Source organism: Seriola lalandi, unplaced genomic scaffold (genome assembly GCF_002814215.2).
Source record: "Seriola lalandi dorsalis isolate HSWRI2012SDOR001 ecotype SW California unplaced genomic scaffold, Sedor1 jcf7180002054377, whole genome shotgun sequence".
Classification (NCBI taxonomy): domain Eukaryota; kingdom Metazoa; phylum Chordata; class Actinopteri; order Carangiformes; family Carangidae; genus Seriola; species Seriola lalandi.
Window position 1 is genome coordinate 578,633 of NW_019524930.1, and position 22,955 is coordinate 601,587.

The following is a 22,955-nucleotide window of genomic DNA, read 5'->3' on the forward strand; positions in this document are numbered from 1 at the left end:
CGACAGAAAGTGTGCATCCGTTATTCCTCCGAGCACTGGTCAAAGCCTCTCAGCAGCGGCCGAGGGCTATTTTGGGACATGTAACATCATGGCCAATTTGCTTAATCTTTGCTCACACTTAATCACCATATAAACATAAGGTAACAAACAGAGGAAACACGGAGGAACTGCACCACATCAGACTGCAAATTTGTACTTTTTCCAATCTGAAATTTAAAAAAAAAATGGTGGCATGATGTTTTCCTAAAGGAGTGGGACTATAATTTATTTGTTCAACTGATATATTTGTATCATGGCTTATGTACATTGTTGGAACTCTCACTAAAAATAAACAAGTGTTCTGCCTCATCTGCCATACATTTCCCATTAGTGAATCATTACTGCTCCAAACAGATACCACAGGTGGCTTGGACTATTTCTAATTTGCAAGCAGCCTGCATAATCAGATTTGAGAAGTCTTGTCCTAATAGGGATTAGGTTAAAGATTTTGCGCACTTGCTGACAGCATGAAGCAGAATAAGGTCTTTAGAGAGCACTTTTACCTCACAGCAGGTATTTGAAATCCACCATCAGATTTCAGGACAGACAATGTATCAGTATTTTTCGCTTGTTGAATTTCTTGATGCGTGTAATAAATAATATATATGATCATAATTTTGGATTCTCTGCAGCGTTGCATCCAAACTTGGACAGCTAAAACAGAATATCCAAAAGTTTGAACAGTGAAGTAGACTAAGAATGGAATATCAGTCTTCTAACAGTGGCTAATGATCCAATTGCTTGAGGGGATGAGAGCTCTGTCACTACACTGCAGTTACCAGACAGTGTGCCAATTACCAACTGCCCCTGACTGCGTAAAAGCTGCTAATACCTCCTACTAGCACGCGCAGTGTCCTGCAAGATGGACACTGGCTGGTGGGGGATTGAAGGAAGGGCCTATGTAGGTCACACAGAGTCAAACTGAGACAATGTTCCATTACATTATTTTTTCAGTGTGTGTGAACATAAAATAAATGCTATTTTAATACTTCTTCCACCAGTTTTGATAGACTGAAAAATAATATGAATTTTAGTGGAGTACTTGATTACCTGTACATATTTAATGTAGTGCAATTAACAACATAGTACATGCTTTTCTCTGTTAAATAATTCAAGTCATTTTCAGTGATTGCCTAACCTTCAGTCACTAGGTGGTAATGTCACATGCTGATCTGTTTGGATTAGCAAGATCCAAATTAGTGAGTCAATCAGTGCCACAGAAATGCAGTATGAGATCAACAGTGTACCATCATCATGCCCTAGATCCTGTTACACAAAGGTCACAGGTTTGATCTGCACCACAGCCATGCCTTCATCAAAAGCCAGAGTTCAAGTTATTCATAATATTCACAATGAATAATACATTAATAGCAAAACTAATCTTTTTACACATGTATGTTATCAGTCCCAAACCAGTACTGACACTATGAATGTTCCAGCAAAAACAAGGAAGAATGTCTGAAAAAATATATTAATTTTGAGTGACATTGACATTTTTTTAGTTTCTGTATTCTGTTCATTATTGCTGAATTCTAATTGTGATCCTGCAGATGTATCTTGTCACTCTTTTAGGGGGTCTAGACCACCAGGTTGGGAATCACTGAGGTAAGTGTTCTAGAGCAGTTGTGGTTGTGACAATCATCATCTCATTCTCATTATTTTTCAGACCATCACAATTTCCCAGGGCCCTTCTGTCTTCAGATTGCTAGTTTTGTTCGAAGAACAGTCCAAAAAAAAACAAAAAGAAATTAAGTTTACTAAGAGGTCCAGCAAATATTCACATTTGAGAGGCTGAAATCAGTGACTTTTTTTCATTTTTGCTTAAAAAAATTTACTGAAATAATTAATTGGTTATCAGAATAGTTGCTGATTAATTTGTCAATCAATTAGGCTAATGGATTAATTGACTAATCATTTCAGCTCTACAGGTGAGAGTGGGTGGTAAAGAATACCATACCATTAAAACAAACGATCACATCGGAGAAATGGGGATCAGTGAATATTTTTGTATATTAGCCTTAAAAATGAGTTAAACGATCAATCGATTATGATCAGTCGGTGGCTTTACATATCAATCAACAAATCGTTTAATTTGTGGACCATAACCACTAAAACTTTCCAAGGTCAACTGTTAATGGGGAAACACGAGGAGACGCAAATGTAGCCTATTTATTTGTGAAGTTGAATGGTTTTAAAGGTTTTCTAGAAACATTGTCCATTGTTGACCCCGAGCAGAGATGCAAGTGGCACTTTGGCGCTATCTAACGATAGGTAGCGATATTGCCAAAATGCAGGCTTTGTTTCGGTAACAGGAGGGCAGATTTTTTTTTCAGAAGTTGAAAAAACATGTATATCAAGATGTTTATGAAAAAAATGCATCCCCATTTCTGATTACAGCGCTGAGTGACGAGCTCTTACTGCTCTGACAGCTTCCAGAGGAATCTTGGGTTCCGTCTCGATTAACGCCTCCTGAATCCATCGTGCATCAACTGTCCAGGTCTGCTACACAGCGGCGGGTCTCTGTGCGGTCCCGGTCCGCCTAGTAGACGCCTCCGCCGCTTTCTCTTCAGTGGCGTGGTCTTTGTCGCCAACTGTCTTTCCCCACTAACTCCAAGTTTTTGGATACCGTTAGATCAGTCAACATGGGCAAAAAGGAGGAAGAGGACATCATCAGAATTGCGAAGAAGATGGATAAAATGGCGCAGAAAAAAAACGGGGTGAGACGTCTGAGAAGAATGTTTACCTGCTCAGCCGTTGTGAGGCTAACGTAGGCGCTAATGGGCTGTGATGCGGTTAGCTGCCGACTTTATAGCTAATTGACCCTCTAGCCAGTTCTGCAACAGTGCGTCATTTCACTATAGTATTTTTTCCGACTGTTAACTACACGCTTACCTGAAACAATAAGTGCCACCGGCAGCATACCTGTAGTTATGAGTAAGGCTAACGGCAAACAGCTAGCTTTCAAGTCTGTTTATGTCAACGGCAGCTCTGTGTTGCTAGCAGTTAGCCACATAGCAGCCGACTAGTGCTTGCTAGCTTTGTTGGATGCGGTCATTTTAAGATAACTGAAATTAAGTTACTAGATATCACATTTTAAACTAAAATTATTCCATTTTCTTTTCGGATTAAGTTGTGTTTGGGATTTTGCAAGCGGCTAAGCAGCTAGTGCGTTAACGAGGTTGGATTTTAACTGTACCACAGGTAAACTAATGTAATAACATTAATGGCGCTTTAGCTAACGATTATATTCGTTATAATTTCATCTGCCGATTATTTTCTAGATTAGCCGTTTGTTTTCATAAATGGCAGAACATAATGAAAAGTGGCGTCTACAGTTCATAAAGCCCAAAGTGACATATTTAAATGTCTTAGCATGTCTGACAGGCAGGTCAAAACCGAAAGTTACTGAGTTTATATATGTATATATACACATATATATGTGTGTATATATATATATATATACATACACAAGCGAATAATCATATTTGACAATTTAAAACAATTACATTTTTTGATTAAGTGATTAATCAGTTATCAAAATTGCTGCAGATACAATATCTGTTAGTTGAATAAACAGACTAACCGACTGGTAATTGGTTTACCTCTACATGTTAATGTTTGCCATGCATGTAAACTATATAACTTTTTTTTCCTGTATTCAAAGAATTCTAACAAGTTAACAGTCAATATCATCCGACTCTCTCACATCTGAAATATTCCTGTGAATAACTCAAATGTAACTCCTGTAGAATAACCCCAAGATTTAGAAGAAACCAGTATTTGTGTGATTTGACCTTGTTGGTACTTAAAGGTCCGGTGTGAGATGGGTCAAAATGTATCTAAACATCCCTCCCTGTCCTCCCCTCTGCAGGCTGGGGCTTTGGACCTACTGAAGGAGCTACGCAGTGTCCCCATGACTCTGGAGCTGCTTCAGGTATCTTTGCTCATTTGTTATCAAGGGTACTCGTCGACACATGCAACGCTCAAACCCTGGAACTCTGACTCAATGTCTTTCCACAGTCTACCAGAATTGGGATGTCCGTTAACGCCATCCGCAAGCAGAGCACAGACGAGGAGGTGACATCTCTAGCCAAGTCCTTGATCAAATCATGGAAGAAGCTTTTGGGTAAATTTCACATTTCCAGTCTCTGAAAACTTAAATGTGTGTAAATTTGTTTTGTTGTATGTATTTTTTCTGAAAATTATATATTTGATGTCCCAAGCTGTTTTGCATGATTGTATCAGAGCCAATCCAGACATCTTTTTGTAGCTGAACGGTGGAACTCAAACTAAGTTTGATCATTTGCTTATTGTAACACATTGTACTCTGGGGACACCAGCTGTCAAAACTATCCAGTTGGAATTTTTTAAATTGCTGACACCTATTCTCAACCCACAGAGATGTGAGCAAGTGAGATCTTAAGCAGAACAAACAAACGAACAGCAGCCATCAGTTTCAGTATGGAGACAAACGTCAGCCAAAGAATATCCGAGTTTTAAGGAAGGGTTGCTAGTCATTGTGTAATATTGGCATAATATCGTATCATGATGTTTTCCAAATATCCATAATATAATCTCTAATCGTGTTTAATGTTTGCTGCTAAAATTACACTTCTGATATGTGATAAGCTTTTTTGTTTGTGTGTGTAATGCGTGGGATTTTATTCTAATTTGCCTATTTTCATTTGGTTATTACCACAACTAGTGTTATTGCTTCAATTAGCATTTTTATGATTAAAAACTGAACAGATATCTATCAGCAAAGATGATATTTTAAAAAGGCAACAATATCACAAAATGACAGTATATTGCCTCGCCATCATAGTTACTTTGCTTCTGCTTCAATCATATTTTGCTGCTAAATTGCTGCTTTTGCGAAAATTGCATTTTATCTTCTATTTTGTTCATGCTGGAGTTGAAGAGAGGCTCTCATATTTTTATACCCCAATTTTTCTGCCATAGCATTTCTGCACTGAGGGTAGAACTATTGTTAGCTAAGTGGTTTAGATGTATACCATTTTATCACAGTGTACCTGGTTCAGTTCCTACCAAAGGAACCCATTGTTGCATGCCTTTCCTCCCCTCCCTAATGTTCTCCATCAGTTTCTACTATCTACCATTAATTGAGGCTGCAATTCCAGAAAATAATCTTGTAAAAGGTTCTTCATTGAGACTTCTCTCCAAGCAGTTATTATCAAGAAGCACTGAAGAGCACTACAAAATACTGCAAGAAACTATTAATGGAAAGCTGTGAGGCTATTTTTTCTTAATACAGAGCTGTCGGGCTGACAGGCATACAAAAGTATTGATTTTACTAACTTTAATATTGGCCTTTGCTCGTTTCGCTAGCACTTGTATGATTTTCTTGCTTGCTTGTTTTTTTTATCACCTGTGCTCTAGATGAGCCTGGAGGTGGAGAGAAACCTGCAGATGAGAAGAGGAAAGAGCAAACGACACCTGTTTCTCCCTCAGAGGGAAGCCCAGAGGCAAAAGAAGAAAGGTAACAAGAAAAGCTCTGATATTTTTGATATCTTTGTTTGTACTGATTGTCAAGACAAGTCATTTTTCCAATTGCATGCGGCTATGGAATGCATTTTCTACACATACTGTATATATATATATATATATATATATATATATATATACATACTATTTTTATGGTTTGCTTCAGTATCTGATTTAACTTTTCTTATTTCTCCTATAGCAGCTCCAGCAGTAACTCCAGCAGCAAGAGTGAGCCCACTGAAGTCACACCCAACACGTTAATCAACACTTTTCCTCGTGCCCCCGGCACCTCCGATTCTATCAGGCTCAAGTGCAGAGAGATGCTGGCCAATGCTCTGCAGACTGGAGGTAATCCTGTCAAATGTACAATAAATTCTCAACATATCATATCTGTGTTTGTGGTTGGTCACTATCAGCTTTACTTAGAGAATATTTAACATTTTGTTTGTCCACTCTCTGACAGATGATTATATTGCTATTGGTGCTGATTGTGACGAACTTGGAGCACAGATCGAGGAATATATCCTTCACATTGAATGGAAAATGTAAGAATGTTTGGTATTTTTGCTTAATAAATAACCTAAATACTTTATCAGTCATTAAAATTGTTGATCGATTTTCAGGTAATCAATTAATCAGTCACTAAAAGTTTTAATACTAACACATCTAAAAGCTGTATTTATCAGTGTAGTTTTAGGCTATACTTTTCTATAATGAAACATGAATAATACAATGCTGAAAGTGAATTCCTTGACCTATCATCACGCATCTTCCAAGAGTTTAAGAACACAGACATGAAATACAAGAACCGTGTGCGGAGCCGGATTTCAAATCTGAAGGATATGAAGAACCCCAATTTAAGGAGGACTGTGTTATGTGGGAGTGTAACCCCTGAGAGGATGGCAAAGATGACAGCAGAGGTGAGTTGCTGTTGATGGCTTAGTCTTAAAAGTCATAGAAATGGAACTAAGTCAGTAATATCCATATTCTAACATTTTACTGGATGACTGCTGTCAGACATTTTTTTTCTTCAGTTTGTCTTGGAAAAGTTTGTCTTTTAGCTCCATGTGTCTCTAACTTGATTATATACTGTTCACTTAAAGGCATCATTATTGGCATTCTTCTGTAGGAAATGGCCAGTGATGAGCTGAAGGAAATGAGGAAGAATTTGACCAAAGAGGCTGTCAGGGACCACCAGATGGCCACAACTGGAGGCACTCAGACTGATCTATTCACTTGTGGCAAGTGCAAGGGGAAGTGCTGCACCTATACACAGGTAAACAAAAAAACAAAAAAATGCCACCTGTGCTTTAATCATGGTAGAAGTAGAAGCCTTATGGATGTTGTGGTTGATGGTGAAAATCAACTCTGAAAAATCGGTGCAAAGTAAATGTGGTGGATGTATTTCATTTATTACATTATTATATATATTCATATATAATAATGTCACGCTATTGTGCTCAACATGTTATGTGCAAATTGGTGCCCTGTATTCTTTGATTAGGTTAGTTTATCAGTGATTATAATCCAGATTAGACAGCTGTTGAGCAGCACTGCGTGTTCAGAATGATATTGCACTAAAGTGTTTGTGCTTCTTTCTTTCTTTTTTTTTTTTTTTGTCATTTCCAGGTTCAAACACGCAGTGCTGATGAGCCAATGACCACGTTTGTCTTCTGCAATGAATGTGGAAATAGATGGAAGGTATGCTGGTTAACGTTGCTTTGTTGACTCAATTTTGGAGTCCATCACCTAACTCTGCACTGACACACACCATTGTTTGTGTGGGAGCATCATGTAGCTGCTCCCACTATGCCAAGACTTCTACTTTTGTGTTTTATCGTTTGAGATGTATGCATCTCCACACAATGTTCCAGCATCAATACTTTACTTTCTTTCTGAAGATATTTTAAATCCAATCTGATTCTTGTCCACTCTCCATGCAGACTGTTCACACGCTCACTTACATTTTAAGTCCTACCTCTGCCTGTCTCATGAGTCCAACATACTGCACATTGCCTCTGCCACAATAAGTCAATTTATCAATCAGTCATCAAGAGAATATTAATCATTCTCTGGTTCTAGGGTCTCAAATGTGAACATTTACCGCTTTGTTCCGTTTTATATCTTTGTAAATTGAATATCTTTGGGTTGTGGATGTTGGTCTGGAGGTTAGCTGGAGGCATCAAACTTAGCATTTTGTCACCAGTCTGTCACCATTTCTTTTATAGATAAAATGATTTGATAGATAAATGATTGTTACTTGCAGACCGCCCACATATATCTTGCTTACTCATTAGAATAAATCAAAATATTTAAATTGATGTTGACAGAGGCTGACAGGCTGCATCATCCGAGTGTAAATGATATGCTTTGAGTTTTAATTTATACCTTAAATTCAAGCAGTGCAATTTCATAAGTCACCCCATAAATGATGCATTAATTCGATAGTACATACATCTCAAAAGATTACACTACAGCTATTCACTGTAGGTATTTAGTAAAAAGAAAGAAAAGTCAGTCTTTGTTGATGTGGAAAGTTTTTATTTTGCAGCTATTTGATCATCAGTGTTTAAAGTCAACTCACAGTATCTGGGTATTAATTTGCTTTTTTGTGTGTTTGTCTCCTAGTTCTGCTGAATCTGCAGGCATCATCCACGACACTGACAAGTAGCAAAATTCCTGGACCAGTTTCTGTCTATCAGCAACAGATTGGAGCTTTGTATTTTGTGGTAAATGGTGCACAACATGCCATACAAAGATGCCACTGCGGTTACCGTTCGAGTAAATATCCTGTTCATAGATTGATCTCATTGTCCGTTCCCCAATGCCCCCCCTTCCCAGAATCTTTTACTATTGTTATTAGTTGTTTCTCACTGTCAGATATATGCGATCAATTATGTCTCATTCTCTTTTATCTGCATTTTTTATATGTAGTTTTAACACTTTGAAAGATGTTGTTTTGCTTTCCCCTCACAACATTGCATTGTTTTATTTAATTTCCCAATAAAATGTAATCCATTTGATTAAATAGAAGTGCTTTTCATTAGTTCTCATTAGTCTCTTACAGTGTGATGTGCCTTCAGTCTCCTCTGGCTGTGTGAATCTTTAACATTATACTAATGCAATCAAGGATCTGAAAGGACAAACGTGTTTGTGTGTGTGTGCGTGTGCGCGCGCGTGTGTGTGTGCGCGTGTGTGTGTGTCGAGGAGTATACATTTGTTATTGGTGGAATATTCATCACATCAAAGTGAATGCAGATGTATGCATATCAATCTGTCTAGGGAAAGGATAATGTCAGTGGCTGAACCAGGCAAGATGCACAATTGTTTTCCTTTCCTCGAGGCTTTTTTTCTTTTCTTTTTTTTAATTGCCAGGTGCAACCACTCTGTGCTCGTGAGCTGTTGTGCTACCTTACCTCAACACAAACTGAACCCAGACCAGTGACACAAGAGTAACTGGGTTTAATCATTGAATTTTAGGAAGGCTACATGGCCAAAACCTCACTTAATATCTACTAATTCAATTCGATATGGAGATTGTGTGTACAACATGTATTTCCAAGTCTACTCCTGGTGATAAGTGCCTCAGTACATGGTTTATTATCTAACAAGGGTCAGCTTCTTATTAATTAGTAAGTTGTACCTCCTTCAAACGACACGAATCACATTGAGCCATCTCATGAAACACATAATTTCTTTATCTGGATTCACCTGATCAGACTGTTTGATGGCAAAAGCTCCTGTAACAAACATCATCCTGTAATGTGGAGGTTCTCATGAGGTTGCAAAAACTATTACCATGATACGAAGCAACAGTGCGAGAAGGGAGCATCAGTCTTTGCTTGAACTGCACAAAACCCAAAGACGTACAGTATGCAACCTGTGCTTATGTAGATTAATTCATTTGAACCCTTGTGGTTCATTGGCATTAGCTTCACATCTGAGAGACCCCACTGATATATGTGTAAAAATGATTTCAAAATTCAAACAGTTTTTTCTTTTGAATATATTCTCTTGATATGACCCTATTTAAGCCCAGTATGTACAAAAGTATTGATGGTACGGTAACCCTCAATGTTCTCAAGTGACCGACAGCATTATTATATCAAATAAGGAAAACTCCAATAACACAAATCCTAATGGACTAATTTGGGCAGACTTTAGCAGACTTCTGAAACATGTCGAATCATGGTTATAAGCAACTATCATGAAATTATCGAAGGTCCTGAAGTACCAATGTGATAGACTTAATGTAGAGAGGTGGGAATCACTGCTGTCATCATCATATAGACAATGTATTTTCCAGTGTTTTTCTGAAATATCTTGTACTGCTACTTTTCAATAAATTTTTACAATCTCCAGTCTGATCTTTAGTAAAGCCCAGTGGCCAAAATGCCATTGAATAATTTATAATGATATAAACATGAAGTTTAAATGTGCAGCATATTTTTTCTAAGTTCTGTTATAAGTGCCCCACAGCAGGTCTTGTGAATTATTTAACAATGGCCCTTAGTTTCCTATTAAGTTGTACCTCCTCTACCATATTTAATTCCATTAACCCATCGCCTGAGCAACTCAAACTAAATGATGATTTTCTTCTACTGGATTCACCTGATCGGTCTGATTGAAAATCCACCACCATCCTGTACTGCAGACATCATGGTACAGAGGCATTTCACTCTCATCAGTCATTTTTTTTTAAATTGAAAAATCCTTTAATGCTTCTTATCAATAGATAGCAGGACATGAATGAAATTGAATTTAGATCAGGGAAAAAATAGTTGAGTAATTTCCCAGGTAAGTTTTAATACTTTATAGCTGTGTTGTGGTTCAGTGATTAAATCAGTCCAGAGTCGATAAAATTATTGTGCTTTATTTTATCTTAATCAAAATGCCCACAAGTCATTATTTTCTTGGAGAGTAGCAGAAAAAAAAAACGAAACCATATACTGTAAACATTCACATTATTTGTTTTTAAAAATGTATTCTTCAGTAAACTCAGCGCAAAATAACACATTTCATATAGTAAACAGAAGAAGAAACAACATTTATAGGCATCACTCCAAACCATTGGCTTAGATTGTGTTTTGAGGTTGATCTGCGCGGTGTATCCATCAGCTCAAATTGCACATAGTAAGTTAAAGTTAACTCTAAGACAAGTACAAGTCCCACTGTGAAGCACACAGGTTGGCAAGAAGTTCAGATCAACCAGCCCTATCCATTGATCTTTGTCCTCTGCAAATAAAGACATGTGTTTTCATCATCCTCCGCGCTACCAAAGTGGACTGATGTAGTCATGACTAAGGAATCAAGACAAAACACATGCGATAATTTGGCCAGTGAGAGGGACAATTTCCAGTAAACTGGCTTCGCGCTCCAGTAGCCACCCTTATGGCAAGGGTCTGAAAACAACCGTTGCCCATGAGAAAGATGTCATAAAATTGAATGTCAAGGCACTTCCCCATGTGAGGATCTTGTCTTTGAGTGACATGTTTGTGAGGCAACAAAGTAATTCAACTAAAACTATCAGAATACATAAAAATTTTTAACACTTGGCAACTCCAATTTTAGTCAATGGAAACGCTCACGATATACGTATGAACACAGTTTACATGGTAGCTTTGGTGTTGCTGCTAACCTGGCCTGACCCCAGTGTCAGTTCCAATCGATCACGTCAATTTCACACAGCAGACGGGCTCTTCGTACTGTGACTTAAGTCAAAATCTACCAGGATGATTCAACCTGCTGTCGAATAATGTCAATCTCATAAATTTGAGTAACGCTTTTTACAGGTCTGTAATTTCTTACCGATTTCCAACGAGTTTTCTGGAAATGTAATTTAGTCGTATTTATTGCTAAAATAGAAACAATTTAGTTGGTAAACTTCCAATTAATCAAATCTGGTTAATAACTAGTGTAAAGGGATTATATGCTGGACTATTTTTTGGGCGGGAGCATTTGCTGGAGTGTCTGCTGGTTGCCTGACAAAAACAGCTAATTTTTTTCACACTTAGGTTTTTGTTCGGATTAAACAAACAAGAAATCACGTGCTAGTTATCAAGCTTTGAAGGTGCTAAGCGGCTTTTGTTGCCTTTGGACAGAGCTGGGCTAACTGTTTCCCTCTGTTTCCAGTCTTTGCTAAGCTAAGCTAACCAGCTGTTGGCTGTGGCTTCATATTTACTGAAAAAACATGGGAGTGGTATCAATCTTCTCAGCTAATTCTCAGGAAAAAAGCATATAAGCATATTTCCTAAAATGTTACTCCCCATATTTAGTACCAAATCCCATAGTTCTTTCAAGGAAAGTTCTTAGAGAGTTATTAGGAAACTAAAGACCTGTAAAATGTAGTGTTACCCAAATTTCTACATTTTTTTGACAGTGGCATAACAGTATAGTTTCTTCCCCCGAAGTACTTAAATATAATTTATACTTGTTGGTTCTTCTATATTGGCAATAGATATCAATAAATAAAAAATACTTTATCTGGTAAATATAATTACTGTGGTTCTTATGTCACACTGGTGAAACTATATTAAACCTTTAAGGTGTGCATTGAGTAGCACTTATATAAAAAAAAATGTCTTAAATAGTGTTTTAAATAGGCAATCTTCTGTGGTTAAGATTGAGTAAAGAAAGTTAAAATACACTTTCATAATTGATTTGAGTTTCAAAAGGAAACAAATTGCACACTGTGACAAGAGCTACTGTCACTTTGTTACTTTACACTTACAGTAGCTTCAATTACACACAGGTTCTACATGAACTGGAGTTGCCAAGTCGTTGTCACAGGTAACAAAGTGTGAGGTTAGGTAACAAAACAGGGTGAAAATAAAGTGAAATCATACAGTACCCCACAAAGCTGCCTGCAAGTAGAGCTAACATGTAGCCTTTGACTTGAGCTTTGATTTTCATACGCAGTAAATAGAACCAGGCGTTTTCACATAAAATACCCACAATTTCATTTTTACTATTTACAAACTCATAAATATATAGTCTACAGTAGGAATCATTTCCCCCCCAAACAATCATACAAAAAACAACAGACCATAAAAAACTCTGAACACAAATAAAATAGATTTCTATCAAAAGAAAAAAAAGAAATCAGAAACAAAATGTATTTATATTCCTTTGGAGTGTTTTGCTATGTTGATCTGTAGCAGTACTTGTGATGTCAAGCCCTCGGGAGATTTTGAGACCTGAGTGTCTTCGGTCAGGTGCAGATCACAATAGAGCTGAGATCCCTGGGAGGGGCCAGGCCCGAAGCCCGGTTCATGTAATCCTACACTGCACATACAAAGTAAATTTTAAAAAAGGGGGTAAGAGTTGGGGGGAGGGGGGGGGGAATAAAGAGAGTTAAAAGATCACAGGTCATCACCACCCTAAGATTCGGGGGACTGCTCTGACAGAGTGTTGAGCAGGTTTTTGTAGGCTGGGGAGTTCATGTAGCGGGGATACGAGTCTCTTTGCATTAGTGTGTAGATCTGCAGCTGGGCATCGTCAAACGTGTGCGAGTTGGGCTCCAGCATGTTCCTGTTGATCGCTTCACGCACACGGGAGTCAAGGCTCACCTGGGAGTCAACAGATTAAAACTTTAGGAACAACAACATGTGCACTTTCTAGGAGACAAAGTCTCTTGTGATCTCTTGTGAATGTGAAGCTATTCCGAGTAGCCGATTACCTTAGCTTAGCAAAAAGATTGGGAAATAGAGGAAACAGCTAGCCTGGTTAGATATAAAGCTTATGGGGCAATTCACTATTTAACTGGGGGGTTTCAGTTTCTTTATATTTCTTGACTAAATCATTTTTACACTTTTTAAACAAACTAGATATAACATGTTAATTAAGGAGCTTTTGAGGAGTTGCTAGGGAAATTTTGTCACCCTTTTAACTGAGCCAGGCTAGCTGTTTCCCCCAGCTTTCCATCTTTATGCTAAGCTAAGCTGACAAGCTAGTCACTGTAGCCTCATTACTTTGGAAGTGATTATGCATATTTCCTTAAATGTTAAACTATTCCTTTAAAGTCAGGGAGAATGAGATGGACATTTGTCAGACATCATGAAGTTTCACCCTTGAAATCAACACAGTTCCAACATAATAATGAAACTGGGCTGTCAAACCTCTTTCGGCGAGAGAATGGAGATGTAGTCCTCATAGATGACCCGGGCCCTTTCCTCTATCGTAGTCTTATTGGTCTCATTGCAGAACTCCTCGCAGGCTAACCAGAAGAGCATGTTCTCCTCGCTGAACTCAGTGCGAAGAAACTGTCTGAAGGAGTTCCTCCCCGCTGGGCAACACATCAGCTTGTCAAACGATTGCCCCCAGGAGCGCACCTCCTCCAAAGTGGGCTTAGGACTGCAGAGAGCATTGACAACATGGGAGTGAGTGACTTCAACATTTAGAGAAAAAAAAAGACTTAACAGATGAGGCTTTTTTGTGCAGTGAATTTAACTGACCAGTCTTCACAGTCTGAGGTCCCTTCCTTGACGTCATAAGATGCCTTTCGGTTCCTATCATCCCGGTCTTCGTTCCTAATGATGAGACAGACATGAAAACACACCAAAGAAAAAAACTATCGCAACCACTATGGCTGAAATTTCATTTTCTTTCATTTTTACAGCAAGTATACATATTTGATGCTACACTTCAACCGATTACAAACTGCAAATTATAATTTCTCAGGAGAAATAATTCATTCCTATATATTAATCACTTACTGTACATATCTATCATTTATATTACAGTGCAACATAAACTTTGTGCAATAACACATACATTGTCATACGCAAGTAATAGCAGGCTATATATGTTGAACATACAATCTTAACATTTGGACATAAAATCACCTTTGTAAACAGAGTAACTGCTATTTATCCCAGCAGTCTTAGTCATTCTTTCCAATGTAGAGCTGATATGAATTAATTAAAATTAATTAAGCTGAATTAATCGATTAGTTGATTGACAGAAAATGAATCAGAAACTACTTTGATAATCAATGAATTGTCACAGTCATCTTTTAAGCAAAATTATCAGAATTTCACTGCTTGTCAAATGTGACTCTTTGCTAGCTTTCCTTCTATGATAGTAAACTGCTGCATCAGTTAGTTGATTAATCGATTAGTAGATCGACTGAAAAATAACACTTTCATAATCGATTCATTTTGAAGTAATATTTGAGCAAAAATAGCTGTTTTCAGCCTTTCAAATACAAAGATGTCTTTCTTTTCTCTGTTTTATATCATATTAAAATGAATATCTTTGGGGTTCAGACAGCTGGTCAGACAAAACAAGACATTTGAAGATGTAATTTTTGGCTCTGAGAAACTGGAATGGAAAAAAGTAATTTGTGGACATCACCTTAGGGTCTCTTTTCTTACATTTCATGATTAGGCTAGTAATTGAGAAAAGAAATTGCAGATTATTTATTTTTTTATTAATGAAACATTATCTTATCCATCTAATCTATCTAATATTTATATATATATATATATATATATATATATATAGATAGATAGATAGATAGATAGATAGATAGATAGATAGATATAGATAGATAGATAGATAGATAGGGATATATATTCACTACATGTTGTGCAGCTGTTGCCAGTATCTAAGAGCCACCACAAGCTTAGTGAACAGCAGATATTCCCAGCGCTCACATTCACAGCAGATAACAAACTGTTGTTTAAGCATGTTTTACATTGTAATAAAGCTTCTGTAAGACAAATGCCTACAGACCACATGCAAAAATATCAAGAGCATAAGACACAAGCTGGAGCCTGCTGTTGAGACACAGTAGCTCAGGCTGTGCTGCCCTGTGTTGCAATAATGTCAGCCATGCTGGGCCACAATGAGTGAGTTCTCGGGTGGGGAAGACCTACCAGGAACAGCTACAGCAGCAGCACCAGCAGAAGCAACATGCATTTGAGCCCCGTGGGTTGGCCTGGCCCGGCTGGCCCTGCTGGGCCGGTGCAGTTCCCCCCACTGCCGACTCCTGCTGCACCGACATCTGCCTCTTTCGCATCTCCATCCGCTCTGATCCCATGGGCTAGGAGAGAGGAGAGGGAGGCACTGAGTTCAGTGTTTCGATGTCAGGAATAGTTAGCTGAGATTTTGTCTTGTTGTAAGAAAATCTATTTAGCTGCATTTGTAGGATATAAATCAGTGCAAGTGAAGTAGAGACGGCAAGGCCAGCGCCGGGTGTACTGTAATCAGCCTGAGCAGAGGGGATGGCAGTGTGAAATCCTGACAGTGCATCTGTTTCTTGATCACATTAATCGTGATAAAGATTGGTTAAATTCATTTCAATTGCTCTCATCAGTTTACACCTATCTGTTTGTTTTATGTACAGGAAGTAAAGTACCACTGGTGCTCTCTGTCCGGAGCATGTGCTGGCATGCCCAGAGGCCACACTGTATAGGAATGCTGTTCGCTCTATTCAGGGGAAAAGCATGGAAGAAAAATTCAAATTCAGAACTCTGATTTAGTTTTTCCTGCTGCCAAACATGCACCCGCAAATCACATTTCACTCCCTCTAATCTCAAACTGGCTGTATGATCCCTTACATAGTCTAACTGCATGTGACCATGGGTTCAATATCCATTTTCCAAAATTAGAAATATCCCATTTATGAAAGTGTAACAGCAGTGCATTAAATGATCTGCAAAGCTCACTGGGCCCAAGTGGAGCAATAAATTAAAGTCACTGGAAAATAATGTAAATATTGTATTTTTAGAATTTGTACTTGTCAACTGTCTTACACCTTTAGGCTACATTCATCATGCTCATGAGAAATTACTGTGGTATAATTGTGACTTCAGTTCTCTAGCGTATTCAACAGAATCCCCATGAATGTTTGTAGGCCTATAGACCAACTACAGGCTATGCTCACAGAATGACTTCTTGTCTGATTTTAACAAATGTGTCATCACCAGGTCAGACACTGCCAAATCCTGTCAGATCATTTATGTAACAAAGCTGCCGCTTCCAACTCACGGCATCATCCGGCTACTACCTGACACAAGAAAACGATGCTTTGAAAAAAAAAATGTCAGAAGATTTGGTACATGGGAGGGGAGGGGAGGGGAGGGCTGAAGGCGCAGCTTGCAAATCTATAACCGCAGCATCGCTCTATCACAGCCTTTCAGTGAATACAATACCATTTGGTCATTTCTAAAATGGATCCGCGCGCGGTTTCCCTCAGATTCGGAGCTTGCTTCGGCTGCAGATTTCGTGCGTTGTGCCAAATGGCATATTTTACGCGTCGGGTAGTTCAAAGCTGACACAATTGCAGTACGCTATGGCTTGACTCAACAGCTATAGACGATGAAATGGGGGGTGGGGTGGTCGTATCCATTCAAAGGATAAATCGTGATAACAACAAATAAACCACAATGCTCCTTCAATCTCACAGCAGTACAAAACGTGAACAACACGGGGGACGTGATGCTTTCTGAGCGATTTAACAGCAGAGACTATTGCATTAGCAACCCGCACATCACATCAATGGAAAGTGCCACCATGAAGAACCATAGAGCTTCATCGCCCTGGACAACCACCGAAAAGACACTGCCTAGATCTGTTAAAAGCCCACTGTACAGCAAGATAGTGACATGCCATTTAAAACGCCGGGAAAACGGCCTCAAACGCTCCGCTCACCAAACATCCGTGCAACGACACATCGGTTTGCTACCAGTACTTACAATTTCACCATGTATGCACAGCGAGAAGAGGTAAATCTTTGCCTTGATTACATCCGATGGCACATAAGGCTTTTTTTCCGACCGGCTGCTTCAAGTCAGTACGCATGCGTCTTCTCTCCAACTCGTAGTAGCTCAGTGAGGAGTGTAAACCCCGACAGTATGGCACAGGTTTACTGTGCACTGTCCGCTCCTGCCTTGTACGTGAGACACGGTAGAAAGGGACTATTCACGCGAGGGTGTCTGCATGACCATTTGGGTTTAAAAAAGAGGGAAACACACTAAAATGAAAGCAGGAAAACTAACGCTTCAGGCAGGAAAAAACACTCATACAATTCACTCGAGCTCTTGTCACATTACAGCTATTTACAAAACTGAAAAATATTTCAAAGGATATGCAGAAATATTACCAGAAACACCTGCGCCATCAGTGAGCCTTTCCCATGAAGTCGCTGTCTATGGTGCTGAAACAGCAGCAGCTCACAGGCTGCAGCTCTGCTCTCAACTCCACTTGCTGAAGGATACTATGACTTTTACAGCCAGGGTTTTAACATTTAGGAAGTTTAGTCTTTTATTTAGATATGGTCCATCAAGAAGTGAACAATGAATGGATTTGAATCCACTTGTCACATACACACTTATACTCACTCACACACAAACTCTCAACATATGTCAGTACATACACATTAGCACAATCTATTTCCCCTCAGTTGGTTTTATTATTGTTGTTTTAACCTGAATTTATAAGATTAAGCAAGTATGGGTAGCAGCAAAGCCCATTCACTTAGACATCCTATATAAATGACATCTGCTGCATTATGTCTCCCCATGCAACAATATCTATCTATATTTTCTCTATTAAATAACATAACAAATCAAATCATAGTTTTCCATTTCCCCTGGCATTCCATATACTATGCATGCGGCTGCATTGTATTTCACAGATGATTTCTAGGCTCTTGTGTGACTTCATCTACAGTACAGGCCTGCAACCAGTAATGATGTAGAGTACAACACTGCCATCTGAAGGTTAGCTGGAACTACAGCACTAACATGATATTCTCCATGCATATGAAAAAAAATACCACCTGACTTAATCAATTTTCCTATAATTCGTTTCAAGTCATGGCCATATTGTCAATATATGATCTTTTTAATATGACTCCAAGTATTTTACATGCTTGCATGAGTATTATACCATACAAGAGTAATTGCTGTTTGATACAGAATCGAGCTAGAGGTAATAAGATATACATTCACACATATCTTTCAATGTAATCTACTATATTATATTATCAACACTTTATTTTTAGGTGCACATCATGTCTTGCTTTATATAAACACCAGATGGCACTCTGGACTCGATAGCTGCCTATTCTTATGTAGTTATCTACTTAATTTACACCAACACATTTGTGCTGTTGCCTGTCTGGGTCACATTGTCAGTCAAGATGTTCTCTGATGCCATGGAAATCAATCTCACCAGTCGCGCATTATAATAAGAAGTGTGGCAAAACGTGAGCATCAGTAATACGAGACTCAGTGGAGAACTGTTCTTACACTGTCTGCACAGACCTGGTACTGTTCTATGATACTAGAAATGGATCTGTTTAGGGACTAGGCATTCATCTGTTCTGTTATCTCATCAAAAAGAGGGCAAAGAATAGATTGCTTCCCTGTCCAGATGAAATACTTTCTGGTTGTGCTTAACTGGGTTGTGCCCTGAGCATCCACACATCTTTATTCCCCCCAGAGATATAAACATGTGACTTTCTCCACAACACTTCATTTAACACCTTCCCTTGCGTTTATGTTACGCAACACAGACCCACAAATAGCCATGTGAGATTGATACATACAAACGCAAGCAACGAATGATACTTTATGGCGTTGTGATTTGATGAGCACACAGACTTTTCCCTCTCAGAGCACAAAGCCGTGTGGAGGAGGGATTGTGAACACACAAGGTCACACGGGAGAATAGTGACGACAGAGCTGGGCGACAAGATGAAAAAAAGTCTTTTCAATGTGTGATTAAGGGGATTCAGATCATTGTGATGCTTTGAGGAAGATAGAATTAACAACAGATTCAATCAGAGGAGCTCAACATGCAGAGAAGCACTGAGGAGGAAGTGCAGACACCACGTCAACACCTCGAGAGATCATGCATGGCATCTGTGAGCATTTTGAAGGTGAAGATGTGTTGTCCAATCACAGCCAGCAACAAAAGTGGCGACAGAATATTGGAAACATCATCTTCGCTCTATTAGATTTTTATTTCCTGCTGACATTATTGTTCTGTAATGAATTTCTCTCTGTTTCCCTCAGGTGTGATGATCAAGTTGCTCTTTGTACTGTAAAGGTCAGGTTCAATTTATTAAAGCACTATCAATGTTGTAATCCTTGTAACCAAGTTACGCAGTCATCTGCTCTTTTGTTTTTTATTCTAACATCACATTATCAGCATAACTCCAGGCGACAATTCTCCATGCAGACTGATGCCACCGTCGGTTAGATGTAAACACAACTCTTAAGTTCTAAAGCCAAGGACATTTTTGTAGCTTTGCACACAAGTACGTAAATAAGATAAAGAATGAACTGACTGCCTGTTCACTTGCACGATAAATACTGAATATATAATATATAATATTCTGTGAACAATCATCAATGTGACAGATGAGATGGTACATTAAAGTTGTGTGATTTCAGTCGCAGTTCTAAAATAATCATGGGTGAGAGCATCTTGGTGGCCTGGAATTCCAAGACACTGACCATTTAATCACAACAACCCTAAATTGAGTCTGGCTGGGTACATATGTCATCCCCCTTTATTTGACCCTAGCCATTTTCTGTCAGCTCTCCACTGCGTGCTATCTCATAAAGACTAAGCTAAAATATTCAAAAGAAACAAAGGCGCAACCTATAGGGGTTTCAGGCACTGACCTTGAACAGCAACATTCCCTTTTTGCATCTGGCCAGCTGCATGTCAATGTCCATCTCTCTCTCTCCCCTCATTTCAAAATACTTACTTAAACATAAATAGCGCTCATTAGATGTGGATGGACATCTCCAAGCGTGGATGCCAAACATTCTGCTGATACTACCATACAGCCTTTGACCCTTGTTAACCCTAAATGTTTGATTACCAGCATAACTCCACCGAAAAATCGATTTAAAGCTTCATCACACAATGTCAGCAGACAAAAGAGCAGGAAAAATACCCATGTTATTCTGCCTTGGGAGTGATCACACATTATCCCCTGGTTGATTAACCCTAGTGCTAACCTTATAGCTACACCAGATAAACAGCCTAAATTTCAAATTAGCTGAATGGATTGTATTTCTGAATATTATCTCAATTTAACTGACAACAATGATGCATTTGCAGCCACTCTGCTAAGAGTTTGCTGACAAGTCTGTAGTTTTTTTTCACAAAGTGGGCGATATCGTCAATAGCTATCAGAAATTCCTGATATCTCTGACTCAGAATTACAAGTCTGAGTCTGACGTGAATGGTTTTTCCAACTCGGCTGATTGTAGCTAAGGTTTAATGATATGACTTTAATGCAGTGGTCTAATCAGACAAAGTGAAAACACCTGTGTATGGCTGCAGGGCCTTTGTTAGTATTATTAATTACACCTGTGCTTTACCTGCTATTACAAAACCTCTGCTGTGAAATGTATCTAAACATTAGGTTTGACATTAGCATCCACGAATGAATGTTTTCATATGACTGTTCTTTCAATCCAGTCTCATATACCCGTATATGAGTACTGCTTTAATTCCTATTAAGTTTAGTTCAGTTTCACAGTATGAAATAGTTTGAAGTCGACAAGCTCGAGTTCTGCTCTGAGATACCTGGCCGACCAACAACTTTGTGTAATGTATATGTTAATGACCTGAAGTGTCTCCTCTCTTTTCCTGTCCTCCCACTCAGTTCTGGAAGCAGCTCCTGTGTCCTCGTGGCTCTTTTACAATCCCTTCCCCTCTGTGAATAGTAACATAGTTCTCCTTACTACAGAAAGCTCTCGGAAATCTTTATTTATCCCTTTACCAAGAATCATTCTGCTGCCAAACTCCAGAGTCACATCCTCAGACTATTTTTAGAAACCATTTATGTACTTGTTTCTCATTACATTACATTACATTACATTGGGTGTTAATACTGGCTGTCATGTATTTTGACTGTCAGTGTCACTGACTATGCAACTTGTTTTAGATTTCTAATGACTGGTTTCAAACTATTTTAAGACACACCATCTTTTTCTTTTAATCTTCTTAAGCTTCATTCAGACAGGAAGTACTTCCCTAAATAGAGGTTTGGAAAGAAGCAAGAAGGGCTGCTGACACTCGGACAAGAGCAATCTGGTTGCAATAACAACAACAACAACAGTAGACAGTATGAGGGATGTTTCATTTACTGCATGCAATTAATAATAAAGAAATATTATTTGGAGTGGTATTGCTACTCTATGTTTAATTAGTCAAATGTCAAAATCATTCCTTTTGACAGAACACTTTCAGCAACAGACTTATGTTCTTTTGTTATCCGTGGCTCCTTCCTAGTGCAACAACAAATAAACAACACAATGATCAGCATGGCGTGATTCAAAACATATCTGAAATATGTGCTCTGAGCAAAATAAACTCTACTTATGTACAGTTGTGGTTTTACTTGACTGGTTGGTGACTTTTTCTCCATGAAAATCAGCTCCAAAGTAATAATCGGAGATAGGTTTATGATAATGAGGCTGTCGTCAACTCTAGTAACGCTTCATGTGAAAAAAAATGCATACCTCAAGGCACACCATCTCCTGTTCCTCTCGGTCCGGGTCATTGTAGTTTACGGGGTACCCCGCACCATGCCGGCAGGCCCGGGCCAATCCCCGTATCCGCTGCCACATCAGGGCCCTGGTGCGTCTGATCCCCCACAGAGCAGACGTGGGCCTGATCTCCCACTGCCTCACCGCTCTAGCACATGGCATGCTCCGACCATGAGGCCTCACTCGCCACGTGAGGCTCAAGTCCGTTTGAGATCATAAGAAATCCACACACTCCTTGCTCCTTTCCTCTATGTTTTCACGGCGTCTCTTCTGAAGCGCATTGTGACAGAGAGAGAGAGAGAGAGAAGGGAGGACAAAAAAAAAAGCATCAGCGACCCTGACAAAGAGAAGAGTGTTCACAAAGGAGAGGGCAGAAGGGGATTAGGACAATGTTCCTACTGGATGCAATCCTGATTCCTCTGTGCTTTACTGTCTCACCAGCTTAGGCCAGATTAAGCCAGGAGGTCTTAGTGTCTGAGTGAGATGGACGGAGAGGAAGACTAGTGACAGACGTGGATTCATTCGTGATTATATATGCTTCTTGATGAATTCCCATGTAATACAAAGGATTAAAACACATTGGTAATTGGTCTTTGTAGAGGAAACATATGGCCACAGTGGACATTAGAACCATTAACACAGACACACACTTAACTCCTGAGATGACAACTGTGTTACTAGTCTGTTCAGGAGTTTACTGAGGAGCCTCTAACATGTTATACGTGGTCGTGCCACTCATTACAGACTCACAAGGATAAACGCTGATCAAAGCTCCTCAGTGTGAGCAATCAACTGACTTTAGCCCTCCGTCATCCTGACAAAGCCACAAAGTTAAAGCACACCACCAAGTGATAACACAGCTGATTGTAATTGATTGGCTTGAGTCACATG

At 38.9% G+C, this 22,955-nt stretch overlaps 2 protein-coding genes across 3 annotated transcripts; one reads left to right on the top strand and one right to left on the bottom strand.

Annotated features, from left to right (window-relative positions):
- Positions 1–2,553: 2,553 nt before the first annotated feature.
- tcea1 (transcription elongation factor A (SII), 1) lies at positions 2,554–9,905 on the top strand. 2 transcript variants are annotated; one of them, XM_023408989.2, is made up of 10 exons: positions 2,554–2,756; positions 3,911–3,973; positions 4,060–4,165; positions 5,440–5,539; positions 5,747–5,892; positions 6,008–6,064; positions 6,310–6,464; positions 6,674–6,820; positions 7,174–7,245; positions 8,173–9,905. In XM_023408989.2, the coding sequence occupies exons 1-10, from the start codon at positions 2,682–2,684 to the stop codon at positions 8,179–8,181; spliced, it is 930 nt and encodes a 309-aa protein (XP_023264757.1). In that variant the 5' UTR covers positions 2,554–2,681; the 3' UTR covers positions 8,182–9,905. The 2 variants fall into 2 exon arrangements, with proteins under 2 accessions (XP_023264757.1, XP_023264756.1); XM_023408988.2 differs by having other exon boundaries at positions 2,555–2,756; positions 5,744–5,892.
- Positions 9,906–10,401: 496 nt separating this feature from the next.
- Positions 10,402–22,413, bottom strand: rgs20 (regulator of G protein signaling 20). Its single transcript, XM_023408960.2, has 5 exons — positions 22,038–22,413; positions 15,423–15,589; positions 13,998–14,072; positions 13,662–13,896; positions 10,402–13,112 (listed from the first exon to the last, which is right to left on the bottom strand). Exons 1-5 carry the CDS (start codon positions 22,224–22,226, stop codon positions 12,924–12,926), a joined length of 855 nt encoding a protein of 284 aa, XP_023264728.1. The 5' UTR covers positions 22,227–22,413; the 3' UTR covers positions 10,402–12,923.
- Between the last annotated feature and the right edge of the window lie 542 nt (positions 22,414–22,955).

Coding starts and splice junctions, on each gene's coding strand:
- tcea1 (XM_023408988.2), top strand. CDS start 2,682: ATGGGCAAAAAGGAGGAAGAGGACATCATCAGAATTGCGAAGAAGATG. Junction 5,540..5,743: donor CCAGAGGCAAAAGAAGAAAG/GTAACAAGAAAA, acceptor TTTCTCCTATAG/CAGCTCCAGCAGTAACTCCA. Junction 6,065..6,309: donor TGGAGCACAGATCGAGGAAT/ATATCCTTCACA, acceptor ACCTATCATCAC/GCATCTTCCAAGAGTTTAAG.
- rgs20 (XM_023408960.2), bottom strand. CDS start 22,226: ATGCCATGTGCTAGAGCGGTGAGGCAGTGGGAGATCAGGCCCACGTCT. Junction 15,590..22,037: donor AGGAGATGGTGTGCCTTGAG/GTATGCATTTTT, acceptor CCTCTCTCCTAG/CCCATGGGATCAGAGCGGAT. Junction 13,113..13,661: donor CCATTCTCTCGCCGAAAGAG/GTTTGACAGCCC, acceptor GTTGACTCCCAG/GTGAGCCTTGACTCCCGTGT.